This window comes from Cebus imitator, unplaced genomic scaffold (assembly GCF_001604975.1).
Source record: "Cebus imitator isolate Cc_AM_T3 unplaced genomic scaffold, Cebus_imitator-1.0 Scaffold83, whole genome shotgun sequence".
In the NCBI taxonomy this organism is placed as follows: Eukaryota; Metazoa; Chordata; class Mammalia; order Primates; family Cebidae; genus Cebus; species Cebus imitator.
In genome coordinates, this window is record NW_016107398.1 from 6,974,619 (window position 1) to 6,999,556 (window position 24,938).

The 24,938-nt window shown below is 37.4% G+C and overlaps 1 protein-coding gene across 7 annotated transcripts in view; it reads left to right on the forward strand.

The window, feature by feature from the left end:
* FUT8 (fucosyltransferase 8) overlaps positions 1-22,898 on the forward strand; it is a 320,765-nt gene extending 297,867 nt beyond the window's left edge. For 3 of the 7 annotated variants that reach the window (XM_017534019.2, XM_017534018.2, XM_017534024.2), the window contains 4 exons: positions 147-393; positions 2,518-2,694; positions 11,743-11,893; positions 20,881-22,898. In XM_017534019.2, coding sequence (XP_017389508.1) covers positions 147-393; positions 2,518-2,694; positions 11,743-11,893; positions 20,881-21,198 — 893 coding nt within the window. In that variant the 3' untranslated portion in view covers positions 21,199-22,898. The remainder of the gene's footprint in view (positions 1-146; positions 394-2,517; positions 2,695-11,742; positions 11,894-20,880) is intronic. The other 4 variants (XM_037740462.1, XM_037740463.1, XM_037740465.1 and 1 more) reach the window with 2 other exon arrangements.
* The last annotated feature ends 2,040 nt before the right edge of the window (positions 22,899-24,938 follow it).

Genomic DNA, 24,938 nt, shown 5'->3' on the forward strand with positions numbered 1-24,938 from the left:
AAAAAAAAAAAAAAAAAAGAATTCAAAAAAAAAAAGAATTCGCTAGAGTTGCTATGAGGATGAAAGCACTCAGAGTGAGTTCTTGTTAAATGGTAGATGTATAAGGAATACTGTGTAGTAATGACTATATGTTTTGATATTGTCAGGTGAAGTGAAGGACAAAAATGTTCAAGTGGTCGAGCTTCCCATTGTAGACAGTCTTCATCCCCGTCCTCCGTATTTACCTTTGGCTGTACCAGAAGACCTCGCAGATCGGCTTGTACGAGTACATGGTGACCCTGCAGTGTGGTGGGTGTCTCAGTTTGTCAAATACTTGATCCGCCCACAGCCTTGGCTAGAAAAGGAAATAGAAGAAGCCACCAAGAAGCTTGGCTTCAAACATCCAGTTATTGGGTAAGAACCTGATTTTTTTCCTCCAACTGTGATATGTAGTAGTAGGGTTATGTATCTTTACAATATATTGTTAATTTTACAATATATAGTTTAATTTTTATAGCCCCACCAAAGAACGGAGGTTCTAGAGTTATCCTAAGGGCACAGGGAGACTATTCATTTTTTTTTGTTTACTTAGAACAGCTGAGAAAATTGCTTAGTAGTGTTCTATTACTGTCTCCAGTGCTCCTCTTCCTTTGGTTCTTTCTTCTCTTACCACGGCTCTCTTTTGACTTTTGTTGTTGTTGTTTTTGAGATAGGGTCTCACTCTGTTACCCAGGCTGAAGTGTAGTGGCTCACTGCAGCCTCGACCTTCCTAGGCTCAAGTGATCCTCCTACCTCAGCCTCCCAAGTATAATAGCTGGGTTGATAGGCATGTACCACCATGTCCAGCTTCTTTTTATTTTTATTTTCATATTTCCCACCTCCCCATCTTTCCTTATGTCTTAGTCTTCATATGTAGCGAAGTTATTGACCCCATTCTAAGTGTTAGAGCTAAAGGAAGGTACATGTGAAATCAGAATATCAAATCACATTTCTTCTCATGTAACTTTTGATTGAAATTCAGTGGAATCATTTGTTCTGCCCCACTTCATCTCTATAGAGCACACTGAACAACTCCCATTTCCCCAGAGAAAGGGTGATTATGAAGGATGCGGGAAGGAAAAGGTGATCGAATTAGATGTTCATATGATTGTATCCACATCTGGATTATAGTCTGAAATACAAAGCAAAGAATATCCATGAAGATGGCAGAGTAACTCTAGGGAAATCAAACCCTCGCTCCAGATTCATAATAAAAAACTGGCCTTAGACTTGGTCTAAGGCATACCCATATGCTGTAACCTAAAGGTACACAAATCTACCTTTTTCTGTTTCTACATATGAATAGTGATTTAGCAGTCTGGGGGGAGGGGAAGGCAAGATTTAAGGAGGATCTTTTAATTTATGAAAATAAACTGTTTATTTCCATTAATACTACTTTGGGGCCAGGCACTGTGGCTCATGCCTATAATTGCAACACTTTGGGAGGCTGAGGCAGATGAATCACTTGAGCCCAGGAGTTTGAGAAAACTCAACCTAGGCAACATGGTTGAAACCCCATCAATACAACAAAAAAAAAAAAAAATGCAAAAATTAGCCAGGCATGGTGGCACATGCCTGTAGTCCCAGCTGTTCAGGATGCTGAGGTAGGAGGATCACTTGAGCCTGGTAGGCAGAGATTGAAGTGAGCCATAATCGTGCCATTGCACTCCAACCTGTGCAACAGAGCAAGACCTTGTCTTTAAAAAATTACTTTGGAAGCACTAAGATGAGAGGAGAATAGTCAGTGCATTATTCCATGCAGTACAGTGTGAATTGGTGTCCGCAATTTTACAATTTTGGGCTTTTCTTAAATATGACAGATGAAATCAGTATCTGCTCACATTTGATATGGTGAAAAACAGAGAAAGGAAATTCATTATGCCCACAACAGAAGGGCTGGAATTGGCTCCATTTACCTAAAAAAGTAAAAGCCCTTAAAAGGTTTGCCTGTCTTAATGGTGCTGTAAAAGTTTATCCAGGTCTGTGTTTTCCTTGAACAACTTTAAGTTCTGCTAGCTGGCAGTTAAAGTGACTCTACAGGGTAAAATAAAGAGAAAAACCCTTGGCATCAGAACTTTACAAATAATATCTTTAATGTTCTTTAGTAACAACTATGAATCCTGGCATCATCCTGGTAACAAAAATCTTGTTATATTCAGTTTTTTTCCAGACAGCTGGTTGCTGCCTAGCATGAAATGCCACTCTGAAATCTCCCATTTATTCCTAAGATGTGAATTATTTTCTCTGTAAGAAAGCATTCTTCAAAGGCTTTGCTTATTTTCTAATTCCCATTATATTGTTTAGCCTGCAAATATTTTTAGAATATGTATTTTTGAGTTTTTAAAATGCTGTGTGTTTTACTTTTTCTAATGGTGAAAATGAAAGAAAAATAAGTTTAAAATACCTATAATGCCACCACAAGTAGGAGTATAAATTGAGTACCCCCAAAGCACTCAGTGGATCAGTACATTATCAGCAGAATCTGAATTTCTCCCCCAGAGTCCATGTCAGACGCACAGACAAAGTGGGAACAGAAGCTGCCTTCCATCCCATTGAAGAGTACATGGTGCATGTTGAAGAACATTTTCAGCTTCTTGCACGCAGAATGCAAGTGGACAAAAAAAGAGTGTATCTGGCTACAGATGACCCTTCTTTATTAAAGGAGGCAAAAACAAAGTAAGTTAGACCAACTAATGATTCTGGAGTGGGGTTGTCTCTTTCAGTTTAAAAGAATTCTTACTTCCCATGACTTGTGATTTTTTTATATTATTATTGCTAATTATTAGGGTTTTAAAAATTAAAGTGACTTTGTACTTGTATAACTGTCAATCTAGTAAATGCATTTTTATTAGCCATATCCAAGAATACCTTATAAGAAGTGTAAAGTGAACTGGACCACTGACATGCATTGTCACCAGCAATAATCATGATCGTCATTAAAAATATCACCCTACTTCTTGGTACCAAAATTTTCATTAGTCTGTTGGAGCTGCCATAAAGAAATAACAGACTGAGTGACTTAAATTACAGAAAGGTATTTCTCCCAGTTCTGAGGCTGGGAAGTTCAAGATCAAGGTGCTGGCAAGATAGATTTCATTTTCTCTTGGCTTGTAAGCAGCCACTATTTCACTGTGTGCTCTTGTGACCTCTTCGTGTATACAGAGAACAGGAGAGTAAGTGTTCTGATGGCTCTACATATAAGGACACTGATCTTATAAGGGCCCCACTCTCATGACCTCATCTAGGCCAAGTTATTTCTCAGTGGTCCCATTTCCAAACATATCACATTGGGGTTAGGGATTCAACATAGGAATTTGTGGGGACATAAACAGGCAATCGATACTACTAGCCAGCTATACAGAGTGTTAGCAATAAAACCAGGTACTTTCCATTTTGATTTCACTATCTTCACTAAGAGTTATAGGCAACTGAACACGTATGTAAAGTTTTGCCTTATAATAATTTCTGGAATTTGAAAGCTACACTAAAGAAAGGTAAGGAATCAAAAAGTTAAGTTTTGTAAGTGGAGGACTAAAGACTACTAGTGTGTATTGAACAGTAACAATCATTTTGTGAGCTTACCTATACTTCAGGCATTGTGCTGGGTGCTGGGGATTTCATGATAAGCAAGATACTCCCTGCTGTCAAGGAATTCCCAAATGTAGTAGGGGAATAAACAGTTACACTACAGTGTATCACTATTCTAGGGTTAACATGGGATATCATGAAAACACATAGATAAAGCACAAATCCTAACTGGACACTTCTTATAGGATCTGGGTAAACCTGGAGTTGTTCTTTATTTACTGTCAATAAAGGAAGGACGTATTAAATGTATGTGAAAGTAGGAAATTAAGGAGAAGAAAATTCTAGTCTTAGTTCTGCTTAGATGCTATGTCCTCCAGAAGTCATCCCTGAACCCGTGACTGGCTTGTGTTCCCTACTCTATGCAGCCCTCTGTTGTAGTCTTTAGCACCTGCTTACTTCTGTCTCCTTCATTAGATTATAAGCACTTGGACATAATATGTAGCTGTAGATAAATGCCCAGTAAATCTTAACTGATGTTGATTTCAATCCCATCAGTTTGGAAACATTAACAGTTAATCATTTAAGCTTTTTAGCTGTTTAATTAATGTATTCATTGTTCCCCATATTTCAAATGGGGGGTGAGGAAAAGAAATTTCAAAATGAGAACTATGGTACAGGTATTAATCTAACTCATTAGATAACAATTTAAATCCTCTTTCTACCTCTGAATATTCCAAACTAACCTGAAGCAAATTGCCTTTTTTATTCAAGGCTTCCTCTCTTGAGCATGTATACACACTAGCATACATATGCACACTCACACACACACAGATACGTATATATGTAAACAAAGGGCAAATAATCGGCCAAGTAATAATGATTTAATGTAAGAGGGGTTAAATGAACATTTGGATACAGAACACAATAAAAAATTCATAGCTTACCATGTTTCTTCAATTTAAAACACCAGACTTAATTTGTAGCTTGGTTGAAGTAAAAGATACTACTTTTGTCATTCTTTGATTTGTTCTTGAATGCATCACAAACTTTTTCCCTTATTTTCTTGATGAGCAAATTAATTCATGCTTGTTTAAAAATACAGAAGTTGGTAAATACTGTATTAGTTCATTTTCATGCTGTTGATAAAGTCATACCCCAGACTGGGCAATTTACAAAAGAAAGAGGTTTAATGGACTTACAGTTACATATCTCTGGAGAGGCCTCACAATCATGGTGGAAGGTGAAAGGCATGTCTCACATGGCGGCAAACAAGAAAAGAGAGCTTGTGCAGGGAAACTCCCATTTTTAAATCCATTTGCTCTTGTGAGACTTAGTCACTATCACAAGAACAGCATGGGAAAGACTTGCCCCCGTGATTCAGTAACCTCCCACAGGGTCCCTCCCACAGCTCATGGGAATTCAAGATGAGATTTGGGTGGAGACACAGCCAAACCATATCATTCCTCCCTCCCAAATCTCATGTCCTCACATTTCAAAACCAGTCATACTTTCCCAGCAGTCCCCCTAAGTCTTAACTCATTTAAGCATTAACTCAAAAGCCCACAGTCCAAAGTCTCATCCAAGACAAGGCAAGTCCCTTCTGCCTATGAGCCTATAAAATCAGAAGCAAGTTAGTTACTTCCTGGATACAGTGGGGATACAGGCATGGATAAGTACAGCCATTCCAAATGGGATAAATTGGCCAAAACAAAGGGGCTACAGGCCCCATGAAAGTCCGAAATCCAGTGGGGCAGTCAAATCTTAAAGCTTCAAAATGATCTCCTTTGACTCCATGTCTCACATCCATGTCTAACATCAGGTTACACTGATGCAAGAGGTGGGCTCCCACAGCCTTGGGTAGCTCCACCTTTATTGTTTTGCAGGGTATAGCCCCGCCTGTCCCCCCGCCAGCTGCTTTTACTGGCTGGCATTGAGTGTCTGTGGCTTTTCCAGGTACATGGTGCAAGCTGTTGGTGGATCTACCATTCTGGGGTCTGTAGAACAATGGCCCTCTTCTAACAGCTCCACTTGGTGGTGCCCCAGTAGGGACTCTATGTGGGAGCTCCAACCCCACATTTCTCTTCTGCACTGCCCTAGCAGAGGTTTCCATGAGAACCTCATTCCTGCAGCAAACTTCTGCCTGGGCATCCAGGTGTTTTTATATATCCTCTGAAATTCAGGCAGAGGTTCCTAAACCTCAGTTCCTGACTTATGTGCATCCGCAGGCCCAACACCATATGGAAGCTGCTAAGGCTTAGGGCTTCCACCCTCTGAAGCAACAGCCTGAGCTGTACTTAGCCCCTTTTTGTCATGGCTGGAGTGCCTGGAACAGAGGCCACAGCAGAGGGACTCTGGCCCCTGCCCACAAAACCATTTTTTCCTCCTAAACCTCCAGGTCTGTGATAGGAGGGGCTGCCACAAAATCTCTGACATGCACTAGAGACATTTTTCCCATTGTGTTGGTGATTAACATTCAATTCCTGGTGACTTATGCAAATTTCTGCAGTTGGCTTGAATTTCTTCTCAGAAAATGGGATTTTCTTTTCCATCACATTGTCAAGCTGCAAATTTTCCAATCTTTTATGCTCTGCTCCCCTTATAAAACTGAATGCCTTTAGCAGCACCCAAGTCATCTCTTGAAAGCTTTGCTGCATAGAAGAAGTTTCTTCTGCCAGATACCCTAAGTCATCTCTCTCAAGTTTAAAGTTCCACAAATCTCTAGTGCAGGGACAAAGTGCTGCCAGTCTGTTTGCTAAAACATAAGAGTCACCTTTGTTCCAGTTTGCAGCAAGCTCTGAGACCACCTCAACCTGGATTTCATTGTTCATATTGCTATCAGCATTTTGGGCAAAGCCATTTAACAAGTCTCTAGGAAGTTCCAAACTTACCCACATTTTCCTTCTTCTTCTGAGCCCTCCAAACTGTTCCATCCTCTGCCTATTACACAATTCCAAAGTCACTTCTACATTTTCAGGTATCTTTTCAGCAGCACTCCACTTCTGGTACCAATTTACTATATTAGTCCATTTTCCCACTGCTAATAAAGACTTACTCGAGACTGGACAATTTACAAAAGAAAGAGGTTTAATGGACTTACAGTTCCACATAGCTGGGGAGGCCTCACAATCATGGTGGAAGGCAAGAGGCATGACTCACATGGTGGCAGACGAGAAGAGCTCTTACGCAGGGAAACGCCTGTTTTTAAAACCATTGAATCTTGTGAGACCTATTCACTATCACAAGAACAGCACAGGAGAGGTTTGGAAACACAGCCAAACCATATCATTTCCCTAGCAAGGAAAAAGTATTATCCTTAATCCCATGTATGTAGTGTCATTTTTTAATACAGCCGTGTACCACATAACATTTCAGCCAGTGTTGAAACACCTGTATAATGGTGGTTCCATAGATTATAATACTGTACTTCTGTACTTTTTCTATGTTTAGATACACAAATACTTACCATTGTGTTACAACTACCTTCACTATTCAATACAATAACATGCTGTACAGGTTTGTAGCCTGGGAGCAGTAAGTCATTCCATATAGCCTGGGTGGGTATATACGTGTAACCTAGGTATGGTGTAGTTGGCTGTGCCATGCAGGTTCTTTTAAATACACTCTATGATGTTTGCATGGAAATAACATTGCCTAATGATGCATTTCTCAGAACATATCCTCTTTGTTAAGTGGAGCATGACTGTAGTTGATTGAATTCTATATAATTTAAACCCTTTTCACTTAATATAGCAATAGATCCATTCCCTTGGGTTGCTAAAACAGTCATTGTAAACATCTTTTTTTTTTCTGCTTTGTCACCCAGGCTGGAATGCGGTGGTGCAAGCATGGCTCACTGCAGCCTCAACCTCCTGGGCTCAAGAGATCCTCCTTCCTCAGCTTCCCAAGTAGCTGGGACCATTGGCATGCATCATCATGCCTGGCTGCCTTTTGGGGGTAGAGATGGGATCGCATGCTGTTCAGGCTGGTCTTGAACTCCTTGGCTCAAGCAGTGCCCCCCGCCTGTCCTCCAAAATGCTGGGATTACTGATGTGAGCCACCATGCCCAGCCTAAACATCTTTTTTAATCACTACATACATATATACTGTATGGATATGCCATTGCTTATTTGACCAACTGTTCTCCTAATATTAGACAGATTATTTCCAATGTCTCATTCTTATAAGCAATGCTTTGATGTATGCCTAATTATCCACATTATTTCCTTAAGCTAGCTTTCTAGAGTTGAAAGTATTTAGATGCAAGGATATGAACTATTTTTTTTTTTTTTAGACAGTGTCTAGGCTGGAGTGCAGTGGCAGGATCTCAGCTCATTGCAGCCTTGACCTCCTGGGTTCAATGATCCTTCCACCTCAGCCACCTGAGTAGCTGGGACTACAGGCTCATGCCACCACACCCAGCTAGATATAAACATTTTATAGCTTTGATCCATAGCACAGCATGACAGTTTTATACCAACAACCCTTGTAGTACAGTTGGCAGTATGTACTTGGACTGCAGGAATAGTAAAACTAGAATTTCCTCCTTGTAGCCAACAGCTATAACTCCCCTCCCAGTGGTAGTCCAAGCAGCAATTTCCTCTATATTCTGTTATAAATATAGTAGTAGCCTTTTTTCTCTTTGTAAATTGTTTTATTTTTATTTTCGACTTGAGTCATTTCTCAGGGATTTAAATGCTGGGGTTTTGTATTTTGTTTTTTTCTTTTTTCTTTTACTTAAATGTTTTTCCACTCTGATTTAACTCTGCTTTAAACCACTCCGGACTGGTGTTGATACCTAAGCAAATCATAATACCTCTGCCATTGTTTTAGGAGACCAAAAGCATGAATTAATCTCTTAACAAAATATATAGTGTCCAAGGTAGTCATTATAAGACTTTTCTGCTTCAAGAGAGTGAAGAGATGAAGAATTAAATGATGTATACTGTTCACACAGTCAGAGAAGAATCCATTTTCTGGGTTGCTCATTCTTTGAAAAGAGGTTAAAATTCGCTTTATACACGTAGCTTCTACGTGAAGATGATCAGTTAACGCTTTGTGGCTTGGTTATTACACTTCAGTCTTCTCTATGTTAAGATTTAGTTCATCCATAAGATTTTACCACCAGCATCACAGTGACTGTGGCAGTCATTGCTATTGTGGCAGTCTTTTAAGTAGTCCAGTATTATAGTGTTTGAGTCACAGAATCATTGACAGTCAAAGAAATAAGAACCATTAAAGCTGGCTATCCAATATTGTATTCTAAGATTGTGGAGATTAGGGATGGGGTTAAAATAGGAAGAAAAACAAGTCTTCAAAAGTCTCCCAGGTAAAATATTTACATATTGAGTTTATTTTTCATTTTTAAAATGCTGTACTTCTACTGTACTTTTTCAATGTTTAGATACACAAATACTTACCATTGTGTTACAACTTGTTAAAAGTTTTAATTTGTTAAAAGTTTTTGTGAAGTATTTGGTTGCCCTGTGAAACGAAGTATCAGCAATGAGTGGTATATTTGTTCACTGTTTTACTGAACCCCTATAATATGCTGGACACAGCACAGAGCGCTAGGAATACAAAGTCAAAAGATAATATGTGGCTCCTTGTCTCAGGGAGTAACCAATGGGTAGACAATATACATGTAACACATAATTGCAATATAGTTAGATAAGTCTCCTGGAGTCTACGTATCAGGTACAGTGAAGTCACAAAGAGGAGTATCTCCTTCAGTCAAGAGAAGGACTTCAGAAAAGAACACCAGATAATAGTTTATAACTGCAAGCTAGTCCTTTGTTGATGATATAAAAATAAATTTTTATAAGATGGAAAAAGAAAAAAAATTATTATTCCCAGTATCTGTAACCTCAAGGTAGAAGAATTCCTCCACTGACATACTTGAGGGCAAAAGACAAGAAGCATGTTTGTGCAAAAAGTTTCATGCTCATTATGAAAGGTATAAAATTTCCTTCTTCCATTATTCACTTTGTTTTGTTTGTGTATGTTTTGTTTTGTTTTGTTTTACATTTAGGTATCCTTTATAGAGCCATAGAGATAGGCCCAAGGGAACTCTTTTGCACATAGAGAAGGGCCTGAGGAACTTAGGTACCTTTAAAAAAAAAAAAAAAAATAGTGGTGGAGTTTTGCTATGTTGTCCAGGCTGGTCCTTGAACTCCTGAGTTCAAGCAATCTGCCTGCCTCAGCCTCCCAAAGTGCTGGAATTATAGGTGTGAGCCACCACACCCAGCCTTAGGTACCCTTTTGATTTGGTTCCAAAGAGGGCTGTTTTATTTAAGAAGGCCGTTAATGTTAGTGTTACTTCTTGGTAAATTTATCACTCCTTTCTTTGTTTCACTGAGCATCCAAATCATGCTGACAAAGTTAGTCTTTATTCAAGGATAAAACCTATACTGGTTTGATCAGTTCCCCCTTTCTATCACCTTCCAGCATTTCATATTTCTTTGTTGCTGTTTCTGCTCCATGCCTGGGTATGCAGCTTCACAAGAATCACATTTAAACTATTTCTGGTTGTTTTCTTTTCAGAACAAATGTGACATTTTCTTCATCTCCTTGACTTTGAGCTGAAGAGGGCAAACTGTCAAAAATAATGAGGCCAAATGGATTTGAACACTGAATAGCAGTCTGAAACAGTGCTCAGAGACTTTGCCTTTATAGTCATTATTACAGAGGCAATGAGGGAAAGCTCCTTGGTGGCCATGAAATGAAGAGAAACTGAATCAGCTCTTAGGGGATTAGGAAAAGTTCCAGGCATAGGTAGCACTCACTTGTTCAAGTATTTATTCACATAGCATTGTGTTGAGTGCTAGATGCTGTGATCCAAAGAAAAATAAGTCACGGTCCTAACCTCTTTTGGAATACTGTTTGGAAGACAGACATGTAAACCGACTCCTAATGGTTCAAGGTTTCTATATAGGCACTATTATTATTTCAGCAAATATTTATTCGTCCTCTATTATGTTCCATATTCTCTTCTGGGTGTATAATGCAGAATAAATGCCTCCTTTTCAAGGACTTATATTCCCATTAGGGATAATGCAAGTGGAGAATGGAAGCAGGCAGTACACAAACAGTAAATATATATTATATCAAGTGATAAAAGCTATGGAGAAAAATGTGGCTGATAAAAGGGATATGGATTGCTGCACTCCTCACCAATAAGGCGATATTTGAGCAGAGATGTAAAGAAGTAAGGAATAAAACCAGGTAGACATCTAAGGGGAAAGAATGCTTTATAATGATGGCTAGTATTTATTGAGCATTTACTATACCAGGTACTCTTCTAAGTGCTTTACATCACTTAATGTATTAATTCTTATGAACTTCTATAAGGTAGGTAAAATTATTGTTCTTTCATGTAACTTCCCAAGTTTTATAGCTTATCTCTGAATATCTAGCTCGTATACTGAAAAATGATTGCATCTATACTAGAATACAATTAAACCTTGAATTCAGAGTAGAATCATTTGAACATATGATAGACTTTTAAAAGATATCCTGGATGAATACTTTTAAACACATTCTATCTCTAGCAAGACTGCCAAAATATTACTTGGACATCTATAAGGAATGTGCTTCCATAAATTTATTAGAATGGGCTTTCTATTACTGTTATTAGGTAAAAGTAGATGGTTCTTTAAGAAGGATACAGGTTAAGGGAGACTGTTCTCACAAATTTTTAGAATATTCATCTCTTAACTTCTTTGTATTATTAACTTGTAATGTCAATGAAGAAGGCATTTACAAAGTCTAACCCAAATCTGAATTATCAAAAATTCTAAATTAAAAATTTTAATGTGGTTTTATCATGATATTTATATTCTAAAGGAAAAGCCCAGTGACCAAATATGAAAGCAGTTTGAATAAACTCTTAGAAGTCACTCATTACAAAAAGAAAAAGGAGACATAAATTTTCAACTATTTCATGAATTGATAAAGGACATTTTGATGTGCGTATGTGTGTCTTATATGATATGCCAATAAAGTTTAATATACAGGGCATTTCAGAGTGGTTTCTTCCCCATTGATGGACTTCTAAGATGCCTCATCAACTACACACTATTAAATGCTGTAATTAAAGGTCTCTTTTCTGTTAGAAAGCTCTTAGTCAAAGTAGCAAGTGTACCTTCTGATAGGATACTGTGTTTTCTGTGACTATCTATAAATTAATTTCTTTTTCAGGTACCCCAATTATGAATTTATTAGTGATAACTCTATTTCTTGGTCAGCTGGACTGCACAATCGATACACAGAAAATTCACTTCGTGGAGTGATCCTGGATATACATTTTCTCTCTCAGGCAGATTTCCTTGTGTGTACTTTTTCATCCCAGGTAAGGCAGACTTCCTTGTGTGTACTTTTTCATCCCAGATAATACCATCTCAGTAGGGTATTTTAAAATAACCAGTACTTTTTGGTTGTATAGGAGTCAAAAAAAAATTTGTATGTCTGTGTGTTTTTAATGTTCATTATTGTGACTCACGTGCAATTTTTCTGATACTCAGTAGTGATCCCTTTTGTGAAAGAATGAAAATAGCCATTCAAGTGCACCGAATATTTAGCTGTTTGCAAGCAGTGGCTGACTACATCTCCACTGAAGCCAGTTACTGGAGTTGTTTAAAGTACCTGGCTTGTTCACAGCATTTAACAGAAACAAGTAATTAAGCTTACTTAATACTTTCTAATTTTGCATATAGTCAATATGTAACCAGAATCCATCCATTTCTACACGAGTGCACTGATACTGAGAGGCTTAAATGCCCTAAATTTTGCCTCAGTTAATTGCTTTACAGAAAGGAGTGTAAATGTAATTCCCTTTCAAGTTCTATTACATTTCTACCAAATGAGAAACTGTATGTTAAATTCAAGCAATACAATATCACAATTATTCTTTGAATTTAATTGTTGCAGATGATTGTATTTTATGGGTTTGGTGTTTGTGTTTTTATGAGTGGTCCAATCAGCTTTATATGCCTTGCGGAATATCAGTATAACAATATTTATTGTGGATTTTATTCTGTTCTCTTATTTATGCACGTATTATTGATTAGTTCATTCAACCAGCTGCTAAATATGCTCAAAATTATACTAGATGCAGAGGAAATTTCAAAGGAGATTGAAGTTACAGTCCTTGCCCTGGTCCAGAATCTGATAAGCAAAGTACACACATGAAATAACTAGAGAATAATTACCAGAACATATAAATTGGTTTAAGATAAATGTATGCTTAAATGCTGAGAAGAAGCAGAGAAAAGAAAAAAAAAAAAAAAAAAAAAAAATGAAAAAAAAAAAAAAAAAAAAAAAAAAAAAAAAAAAAAAAAAAAACAAAAAAAAAAAAAAAAGAAAAGAAAAAAAAAAAAAAAGCCACATCATTTTCATGAGAGTATACTTCAGAGAGTAAAAGGAATGGATACTTTCTTATTATATGACAATATATGTTGTAATGATACAATTTTTGGAAAGATACCTATCCAGGCAAAGGTTACAAATTCCTTCAATATGGAATAAGAATACAGCTTACTACCCAAAGGTAGCTGCACAGAACACATAGCAGCAATCTTAATCAGAAGGGAAAATTTCTTCAGGTTCCCATGAAGGCATCTACTATTGATGTTTCTCCCTAATTGGAGTGCAGATGCTATCTTTAAGAAACTCTCATTTCCATTCTTATTGGAAGAAAGGGGCAAGGTTTATAACTACTTGGTTCCTTCCAACTGTTTTTGAGAATCTATGTACCTGCCTGATCAACAGATATATGTAACTGGTAACAACCTCCAAATATTCTTGATGCTTATTATTAGAATGAGTGAATGAAGAGTCACTTTCCCAAGTATGCCACCTTTTCTGTAGGCCTGGATTTTAGGCCTGCCTGAAGTCAACTCCTCTAGTCCAGGTTTCTCAACCAAGGCATTATTTTCGGCCAGATAATTCTTTGTTGTGAGGAACCATATTGTGTACTATAGGATATTTAGCAGCATCCCTGGCCAGTAAGACCCTCACTTCAAGTTGTGACAACCAAAAATGTCTTCAGACATTGCCAGATGTCCCCTGTGGGGAAAAATTGCCCTGGTCAAAAACCATTGTTCTAGTCTTAAGACTCTAAAATTAAATAAATATATACATGTCTGAATGTTGACCAACCTCACATGTAGGTCGGCACTGAGACTTACAGGATTGTACTCATATTTTGCTTTTCTTCTCCCAACCAACCTTAGTAATAGGCTCATTCTGGAATAGAAAGAAATTTTTTTTCTTTACTCTTTTTTTTCTTCCTTTTTGAAGTTATACTTTAGAATTTTGGATCCTCATAACTCCTTTTAACCTAGAAATCAGGATCTCTGTCACTTCATGATGGTAGAATTCTGTCCAGGAGAAGAATATTGTCTACTACTTTGTTTGGGTTTATGCATAATGTTGACCTCAGTGTGTTCAGACCTTGGGTCCAGAGAAGCAATTCATATGAAGAAAGAATGGTGCTGAGAAGACTTTTTCTGCCCAAAGGACTAAGGCTCATATTTATATATCATATTGTTCCTAAAAGCTCTTGGCAGTCAAAGTTCACCCAAAACCATTTCACTCATTTGAACCTAAGCAAAACTCAAGCAATATTTCATAACCCAAAATAGACTTGAATATCTCAAAATATTTTATATTAGGGTTCAGAATAAAAGTTTAACAATAAAAATACCTCACATTTATATAGTGAGTAGCAGTTTGCCTAATGTGATTACCTCCATTATCATGTACCTTACTGGATGACTAACAGCTGTAGCGTTTGAAATTGTAGAATAATTTCACATTCAGTGATAACTCTTTGGACTTACTTGTACCTCAGTATTTTTTTCAAATGTTTTAGTAAAGAAGTATTTAGTAAAGTTTAATGTTTTTGCAGTGTGAGTGAAATTGATTGCAGGATTATTATATAGCTTCTCTTACCATAAACCAAAATTGGAATTGTTTAAAAATGCCTAGAAATATGTTGTCATCAATGCCAACAGAGCATGAGAAAAAGTCACTGATGGGATAAAATGCCAAACCATTGACCACGGATCACAGAACAAGAAAGAGGCAACCTGTGCTGTGGAGTCAGGCTATCTGTATTTGAGTCCAACTTTGACCATTTAGTGGCTGTGTGGCCTTGAAAAAATTATTTAGCCTATCTCTTAACGGTTTATTTTTCTACATGTGAAAAAATAATAGTACCTATAGTATAGAGTTTTTGTGAGGATTAAGGAGTTATAAAAAGTAAAGCACTATGAGTAGTACCTAGCAATATAGCATTAAACACATTCGCTGCTATTATTATATATATGGATAGGTAAAGGAATGTCTCTGCTTGTTAGAGAGACTCTATAGTATTTATTTTGCAGCTCTTTTTCACATGACTTCATTTCAGACTATATACTCTCTCTCACATTTATGAAACAAGCTATTCAAAGACTTCATTAGCTCTGCTTAGGTTTATAAATAAGATGAACAGCTAACATTCAGCATGTACATTTCTCTGGGCCAGTGTACCACCTCAACTTCATTTTGTTTAGCTTATAGAAAGAGAATATTGCCATATGATGTGATTTTTCAGAAAGAAAGTTCTTCATTCCCAAAAGGTGAGTGAAGTCCTAGTATTTCTATGGCAAATGCAAGTAAATGTGTGTGTGTTGACTTTAGGGAAATTAATCTTCAGACTTTCATATATATGTCATAGGCATTCTAGAAAATAGAGGAAGACTAAAGCCATACATCCAGAAGAGTGACAAAAGATAAACATTGAGAATAAGTTCAGCCCAGAATAAAAACATGGATAACCAGCTCTCAACTTTCTTTGATGATAATCTCATGTGCCAAGAGATGTTAGGAAGTGATACAAGTTTAATATCTCCTTCATAACTCTTTGACAGTCTTCAAGTTTTACTCATGTAAGCTTTCTGTCTCCTATACACTATCCTTTGAGTAATGTTATACCGTATAACAATAGTGAGAATGAGTTGACCTGTTGACCATGATCTATTGTAGACAGTACTGCAGGAGTGAAATGCCATGCTAGAAGGAGAAATGCAAGGCTGGACGTTGGAAAAACTGCAGGCAAAAATGTCATGGCACCTTATTCAGGATTTCTCATAAGTTTTTAGACCCATCTTCCTCAGTCTTAGGTCTTCTAATCTTTCTTGGTTTTATATCCATAAGTGAGGTCTGGGAATTCTCTCTTCTTAAAAGATAAGTTTTTAAAAGCCAACACTGTGGCTCTACTCTCTAATTTTGTTACTATTATTGCTCTTAGCTTTCTGAATTCCTTCATTGGATCTGTTTCTCAAAGCCAAGTTTGTCCTAAAAGCTTCATAAATTGAATAGCACAGTCCTCAGGATTTAATATGAAAATTGGAGGCAATATTAGCATTTTTTCAGTTGCATCAAGTGAATTTTGAAAGCTATGCAATCACATTCTAAAACATTCTACCAAATGCATTAACCCTATTCTGGGTTACTGGAAATGACCTCTGCACAAAGCATCTCCTTTGTCACTTATTTTCTTATTTGAATCTTAAATCTGAAACAAAGAATTTATAGTTGGAGAATAACAGCAGTTGACAGCCCAGTTGTAGATGGGCACAATATCAGCAAGGTTTTCTGAAAATACTGCTTATCGAGTTCTGGGATCAATTTTTACTTTTCTGAAATCTGACTTATGGAAATGGTTGTAGCTGCTCACTTTAAAGACTTTAACATTGTTAAAGACATTGTTTAAAGAGCAGTCAATGTTACTCAGTAGTTTCAGCCACTGGTTGATGTTTTCTACATGTGAAAAATTAATAGTACCTATAGTATAGAGTTTTTGTCAGGATTAAGGAGTTATAAAAGTCACCGTAGTACAAAATCACCTTTTTCCCCTATAGCACCTCCCTTTATGGCAGTTATTACAATACTCTCATGAGCCTCTCTGAGGTCTAATTCCAAATCCACACACAACTGTACTGCCCTCATGACACTTTGAATCAGAATTTGGAAGCCCAGAGGGCAAAACCGAAAACTATGCTAACTATTCCAGACAGATGGCTCTGGATAGGAATTTCCATTGAGATTTGGCTCATGAAAACAACAGTGGATACCTGTTGAGGGTACTATGGAGAAAGCACAGGGTGAAAGCCCACCGTGTGAACTCTGTGACTACTTCCCAGTGTAGAAGACAAGAAAAGTATTTGCGTCCACAAGGACTCTATCTAGCTTACAATGCTGAGTGCTGTACAATGCAGCTGTTTATCACATTCATCCTTCTGGCATTTCTCACAACAAAGAAAAGACCTTGATCTTATTCTCCTTATTGCATAGGAAAACAAAGCAGTTTATAGGAAAAGTGCACAGATCTCTCAGCCACTTCCAACTTCTCACACTAGGAGATCCTCCTTCCATTTCTATCTATTTTGACAAAAATAAGATCCTATCTACCTTGAGAAAGCTTGAGAGGCTTATGTAAACACAGGCTACTTCTCAGGGATAAAATTCAGACCAATGGATTCCTCCCCTTCTTTAATTTTTTTAAAATATAGTCATACCTGGTTTATCCTTTGGCAGGATTTTTGCTGTTACCCATTACTGTGCACTTTATGATGTACTAAAAATGATACAGTGCCATGTAAATACAGAATAAAGTGAAACATACTACATGTAGCCAGCGACTGCTTTGCAAACCATGGGCTGCTCTCAGTCATGCCACCTATCAGGCATCAAACCTGAGTATGGACATCAGCTGCAGACTTCATTTACCTGCCATGTGATTTGAACTTGTAAACCACATGGTAGGTAAGGAAAGGAGAGTAGAAACATAGAGTGACTAAATGCAAACATTAACATTTACACTATAGTCATCTTTTTAGCCTTTTGCAGCAAATTGCCCCATGGTTGATACAGACAGTTTTTAAATTACTTCCTCAGAATGTTATATATGGGTCTTAAGGGTTAAATATCACCCATTGAGTTGCATCGCCATTACTGGGCTGGAGCAATACTCATTCTTTTCTTTTCTTTTCTTTGAGATGAAGTCTCACTCTGTCACCCAGGCTGGAGTGCAGTGGCACGATCTTGGCTTGCTGCAACCTCTGTCTCCCAGGTTCAGGCAATTCTCCTGCCTCAGCCTCCTGAGTAGCTGGGATTACAGGTGTGTGCCACCACGCCCAGCTAAGTTTTGTATTTTTAGTAGAGACAAGGTTTCACCATGTTGGTCAGGCTGGTTTCAAACTCCTGACCTTGTGATCCACCCACCTCGGCCTCCCAAAGTGCTGGGATTACAGGCGTGAGCCACCACGCCCAGCCATATTCATTCAGCAGATACTTATTGAGCACCAGCTATATGGCAGGCACTATTCAAGGTGTTTATCCTAAGGGAATATATACTCAAGAGTCTGAACGAGTTCTGTTTGTGGCTCTGCCATTAACTAGTTCCTTTTTGGTTTTTTTATTTTATTATTTTTGTAAACTATTCTTTCTGTGGCTTAGCTTCTTCATGTGTAAAAAATTAATGGTACTTCACAGATTTGTCCTAATAATTAAATGAGATGAGGTGAGGGAAGAGTACACTATTATAACAGTGCCTAGAATATAATCAGTGCTCATTAAGCTCAGCTGCTATCCTTAACAGTCATTCTTATGAGAAAAATAAAGGGCCACACCTTTGTGGCACTGATACACTTACAGAGGCCTAGAGTCACATTTGTCATTTTTATATTGGCCCACCTCAGTGTCTGAAATCTCTACGATTATTATAATAGTTGTTTCTTTGGTTTAAGAAAACGGTTGTGTTATCCACCAAGGCTAACTAACACATGAACAACTCTTGATACCAAAATATACACTATTTATTAGGATTATCCCCAGAAGAAACAGATCCCTACGGGTGTGGGACAAGTGCGATATTGTTTTTACAAGAGTAAGACATTTAAGCATGAAAAGGAGGAAGCACATAAGGGTTCATTGTCACTGTAAAGATTGTGGTCAGCCTAAGAGTAATAGAAGGTCTTGGATTCCTGGCTAGGTAAGAGTGAAGAGTATGTGAAGACATCTAGAAAAGAAGACTCTCAGGTTTACCCAAGGCTGTCTTTGGCCTTATGCTATATCTTTCTGGTGTTACAATATAAACATGGAAAATAAGATTTACAAGAGAAAATATGTATAGTGGTTACAAGCATATGCAGACTGCCTGGGTTCCAACCTGAATCTACCACTTAATAGTATAACCTTGAGCAATGCCTTAACTTCCCTTTGACATCTATAAAATGAACATAATGGTAGATTTTTTGAGGATGCTGAAAGTAATCTAATTACATTAGATAATACCGAAAAACAATATCTGACAGTTAGCAAAAGCCCAGTTAATATTATTAGCCTCTATCATTGTTATTGTAGTTTGCTATTATTGCAGCTGCTTTAATTATTTAGTTTCTTATTTTCCTGAGTCCCACTTAATTTTGCTTGCCTTGTATGAGCCTTTGGCTGAATTTGAAGTTCAAAAGTTCCAGATCTTTTTGATCCCTATTTTATTATAATCTCAGTATTCTACCAATGATCTCAATTGTAAAATGACATTGCCAATATAACCTTTGTTGGTGAATTAATAAATTTGAAAGCAAAGTTTTTATTATTTTCGTTCTGTGTGTAGTTGAAATTCTGTCACTAAAATTTGCGCAAATCACTTAATCACCTTGTGTTTTAGTTGCCTAACTGCAAAATTAAAAATACTGTCTAAATGTAGTTTTATTTGCAAATTATAGCACTTGAGAATTGCCCCTCAAGTTTTTGAAATTCAGATTCTCTAAGTTGAGAAGATGATTAACCTAATCAGATTTCATTTGATATAGAGTTAAGAATAGGCATCTCCATTTGCATTAGTCTGTTCCTGCATTGCTAAGAAGTACCTGAGACTGGGCAATTTATAAAGAAAAGTGGTTTAACTGGTTTAACTGGCTCATGGTTCTGCAGGCTATACGGGAAGCATGATGCTGGGGAGGTCTAAGGCAACTTACAATCATGGTGGCCAAATGGGGAGCCAGCACTTCACATGGCTGGAGCAGGAGGAAGAGAACGGGAAGTTGCCACATACTTTTAAACAATTGGATCTCATAAGAACTCACTATTGTGACCACAGCATCAAGGGGTGATGGTTTTAAACCATGAGAAACTGTCCCATGATCCAGTCATCTCCCACCAGACCCCATCTCCAACATAAAAATTACAATTCAACATCAGATTCAGGCGGGTTACACAGATCCAAAGCGTGTCACCATTCAAGTTTTTAACCTTCATAAATGCCAAGATTTTAAAAGACTCCTGGGTAATCCTAAATTGCTCCACTGAGCAGATTAACAACTACTATGAATAGCATCGTTTTAAACAAATGCAAAATATTGGTGTAATGACAGTAAAATGTTATTAAACGAGATGACCACAACTGGAGATTTAGGAAAATTTCATCTAAGTTGAGTTCTCTATTCACAATGTATAAATTACTTAAATTTTATCCCTTTATGGTGATAGTTTAGTTTAACTATATTTCCAAGCATTAACCTCAAGTATTGAAGCTCAGAGTTTGGAATTTCACCTGTTATTCAGTGGGCAGAGAAGGTATTCTTTGGACATCAGGATCTTTTAAGTACCCTTAAAACTCTAGTAATCTGGGTGATGCATTTCCTCAAAGGCTAGCCCAGCTTATGTCATCCAAGCATGCCACTCTCTATACAGCACACTTAAAACTTTTTAGAACAGAAATGGCAGATGTGTTTTATTTTAGCTCACTTGCCGGTACTTGTTGATTGTCAGTAATTACATGAGTCTCTCTTGAAAACAGTTCTGACACCAAGTTATAAATTAGCAGACAAGAATGTGTGATTGATTAACAGTGTACGAAGGAAAGAGACCATCAGCATTTGTGTTAAGTTTTTTTTAATCCTAATCCTAAACCTCAGATTCTTTAAGGGCACAAACTATGTCTTACTCATTTTGGTATCACAGCTACCTAACTTGGACCACTGTGTGTGTAGCTCTTAATAAATGTTTATTAAAATTAACTAATTCATAAATTATTTTGTACTATGTAGAGATTTTAATTATAATACTCTTTCATGATTTTTTTTAATTTAAAAAAAGGATCCAAACACAGAGATGAAAAATGACTTGTACCATATTCTGAGAGCACATGGACTGAAAGCTTGTGACTAGAATCCACTACTTTTCAACCTCTTACTCCTGGAGCCCATCCTGTTGGCCAAGGGCTTTTAGATTGCTGTGAAGGAGGGCTTTTATATACTAACAATTTTTTTTTAATTCTTTTCCAAGGTCTGTCGAGTTGCTTATGAAATCATGCAAACACTGCATCCTGATGCCTCTGCAAACTTCCATTCTTTAGATGACATCTACTATTTTGGGGGCCAGAATGCCCACAACCAAATTGCCATTTATGCTCACCAACCTCGAACTGCAGATGAAATTCCCATGGAGCCTGGTGATATCATTGGTGTGGCTGGAAATCATTGGGATGGCTATTCTAAAGGTGTCAACAGAAAACTGGGAAGGACGGGCCTATATCCCTCCTACAAAGTTCGAGAGAAGATAGAAACGGTCAAGTACCCCACATATCCTGAGGCTGAGAAATAAAGCTCAGATGGAAGAGATAGACAACCAAATTTAGTTCAAACCATTTGAGCCAAACCGTAGATGAAGAGGCCTCTGATTTAACAAAATAAGGTTAAATGAGTAGACATCCTCAGCACGAAGAGCAGCTGGCAACTGACAGAGGCTTCAGTTGGTGGAATTCCTCTTTAACAAGGGCTGCAATGCCCTCAAACCCACGCACACTACAATAATGTACTCACATATAACATGCAAACAGGTTGTTTTCTACTTTGTCCCTTTCTTTCAATATGTCCCCATAAGACAAACACTGCCATATTGTGTATTTAAGTGACACAGACATTTTGTGTGAGACTTAAAACATGGTGCCTATATCTGAGAGACCTATGTGACCTATTGAGAAGACCTGAACAGCTCCCTACTCTGAGGAAGTTGATTCTTAGTTGGTGGTGGTATTGTGACCACTGAATTCACTCCAGTCAACAGATTCAGAATGAGAATGGACGTTTGTTTTTGTTTTTGTTTTTCCTTTATAAGGTTGTCTGTTTTTGTTTTTGGGGTTTTTTTTGTTTGTTTTTTTTTTAATAATTGCATCAGTTCATTGACCTCATCATTAATAAGTGAAGAATACATCAGAAAATATTCACTCTCCATTAGAAAATTTTGTAAAACAATGCCATGAACAAATTCTTTAGTACTCAATGTTTCTGGACATTCTCTTTGATAACAAAAAATAAATTTAAAAAAGGAATTTTGTAAAGTTTCTGGAATTTTGTATCATTCAATGATATGGTGATCAGCTTTATAGTAGAAGAACTGTGATAAAAAAAAAAGGAGCTTTTTAGTTTTTCAGCTTTTTTACTTTGTTTTTTTCCTGTTTCTGATGTAGTAACTAATTCTTAACTCAGAGACATTAGTCCATTTTAATACTGAAAACCAATTTTCATTGGTACATATTACAAAATTGCTAAGGACACTCTTTGGGACCTTTCATTTTCTTATTTTGTACACTGTTTTAATTGAGTGAAATAATCATACTCCTTGCACCCAGAGAAGCTGTCACCTCCATTTCTAAAACTATTTCAGGTTTGTTTGGTCATCTTTCTTACTGTATTTATTATTGCTTTTTGTGAGTAGGGTCCTGTTTTATCCAGGAACTAGTCTCTGCCCTAGCCTATCATGTCCTCCTTTTGAGAGTACCAGGAATCTTTGGGATTGGGAAGCTGTCTGTTTCTGAAGTATGTGCCTCATAGTATGTAGAACTCGGTGACCAAAGGAGAAGAGGGACCAGTGGGAGACTCCCAATGGATTGAGTCTTGGGATTATCTCTTCCAAATACTTCCATGTTAGATTCACTTCAGAAAATAAGACTTTGATGCTTTGTCTCTGAACATCACTTTTCTCCTCATAAAAACACTCCCTTATTGTATGTAGCCTGCCTCCTACAGATGCCTGGCAGGAGATACATTCTAAAAGAAAAATTTGATCTATGTAGGAACCAGTATCAGGCCTGGTGTTGAGTATCAGGGATCCTAGGCAGAAAAGCTATTATTCCTGGCCTTCACATCTTCACCAAATGAAAATACTGTATATAAAATCTCACCACCAAACTTAACTGAATTCCTTTTCTCAAGTCAAGCCTCCCAAAGAAAAATTAACAGCCTACAGTGTCAGCAAGCAATCTCCCATTTAGTTTTGGTTACAAGTAGAAGGTGTTTGAAACAGTCTCCAACTGAGCAGAGGTAATTTTGAATATAAGTTATTTTGCAACTCTCATCTCATATCTCATTGGAACATCAGTAACTGTGGATCTGATTGTGTCCTTATAGAAGATCCAAAGGTAAATTTAGTCTCTGCATTCTAAGTTGACCTAGTTCTAGGCGTGAAAGGACCAAAGAACAGAAATATGAAGGAAATAAAGAGCGTATCCCAAAGGGAGTTGAAGACTTAAATTTTGAAATTTTATCTTTCAGTTCTAGAATTTCTACTTAATTCTTTATATTTCTGCTAAGGTTTCTTATTCACCACAAGCATGTTTTCATTGAACATAGTTATAACTGCTTTAAAATTCTTTTCTGGTAAATTTGACATCTGGATAATCTTAGAATTGGTCTCCATTGTTTATCTTTACAGAATGGTCAGATTTTGGGGGGAGATCCCTCATATATTGAGTGATTGAGATTGTGTCCTGAACATTGTAAATGTTTATGTGTGGATTCTGTTATATTGCTCTGAAAAGTGCTATGAGATACGTATGTATATGTATAGCTGTGTTAGCCGGCATTTAACTTTCTTGGACCCAAATTGTAAACTGTGTCTTGGGTAGCCGCTGAAAATCTCAATTCAGTTCTTTTATCTTTAGCTGGAGTCTATGCTGCACATAGTTCGGGGCTCAGCCAGAGAGATGGATAGAATTTATGTGCAGAATTCATGGTGCTTTTTCTTGGGCTCCCTTTCTTCTGAGATTCCCCCACCTCACCTTCCAGCAGCTGTGTTTGCTCTGATTCTTAGACCAGAAAGACTGCAGTTTTCTTTCAGCCCAAAAGCTATACAACAGGAAACTAACCTTGTGCCATTCCCTTCTTTAAAATTTCAACCTGTTTTCAAAATTTGCCTCTGTTTTTATTCAGTCTCCTACCCTCATGTGTTTTTTTGTATTTTGTGGAGAGTTTATAGTTGTTATCTGTTGGAATATTGGTTCAGTGGGTGTTTACTCTTCCATTAACTTAAAATGAAAAAACAGCAGGGGAGAGGAGAGGCTTAGTCTTGTGAAGGCCCTGTGTAGACTCTGACCTAGCTAAGTAGCCAGTAGCCTCAAGTAGGAAGATGTAGAAATAAGCAAACTGTTAAACCTGCACTTGTGAAGGGCTAATGAATATTGTTGACCACATCTTTCTGAATAGCCTTTCAGAGCCACATTTTTTGTAAATCATCATGTACATGATGGTGATTCGTTCTATACATGTTGCCATGTTGAGAAGGCTGACATTTTTCTTACCACTATTGTAATTTCACTATTGTAAGACCCGGGTACTTAAAAAACTCTCCTGCATGATTTTGAATTGAGTGGCCACTGCTAGATTGGGATTTGGGTCTTTTCCCTGTTGAAAGACCTATTTCTGGGAGACTTGCCTGGAATCAAATTATTAGCATGGGCTCATTGAATGTGGGTAACAGAATCCTGCTTATTAATGACAAAGCAATTACGAAAGATCTTACCAAGGCTTTCCTAGTTCTTCCACTCAAGTCTGATTTAGTGCTCAGCTGGGCACTTAACGAATTCATGCCTGTTGTGAAAGCCCCTAAGCCAGGGTTTCATTGTACCTAAATGAATAAGAGAGTAGTTGCTTTTCTGTCCCAGCTTTCGTTTGTTGTTGTTGTTGTTGTTGTTGTTATATAGATCCAATCCTGTTTACTGGATTTCCTATTAATAAAGTTGTGAAGATGAACAGCCCCAGCTCCTGAGGGAGTTGAGAGTTAAAAGAGAAAACACATTTAAAAAGCTACCTCATACAGTGATTATTGTCATTATTATTTAGTTCTGAGAGAAGACAGTCACTCTACATTCAGCGAGCAGGAAAATGTGTTGGGGTCTAAACGGTGCATGTAGAAGAGTCTCTTCTGCCTCACTGAGAGCAAATCTGTCAAGGGAAAAAGATAATACTTCATTTGTGCTCCCAGGAGACTGCAGTAGGTTCCATACACCTGTACATCATAGACGTGTGGCTTGAGGATTGGTGAAACTGGGAACTTGGCTATAATAC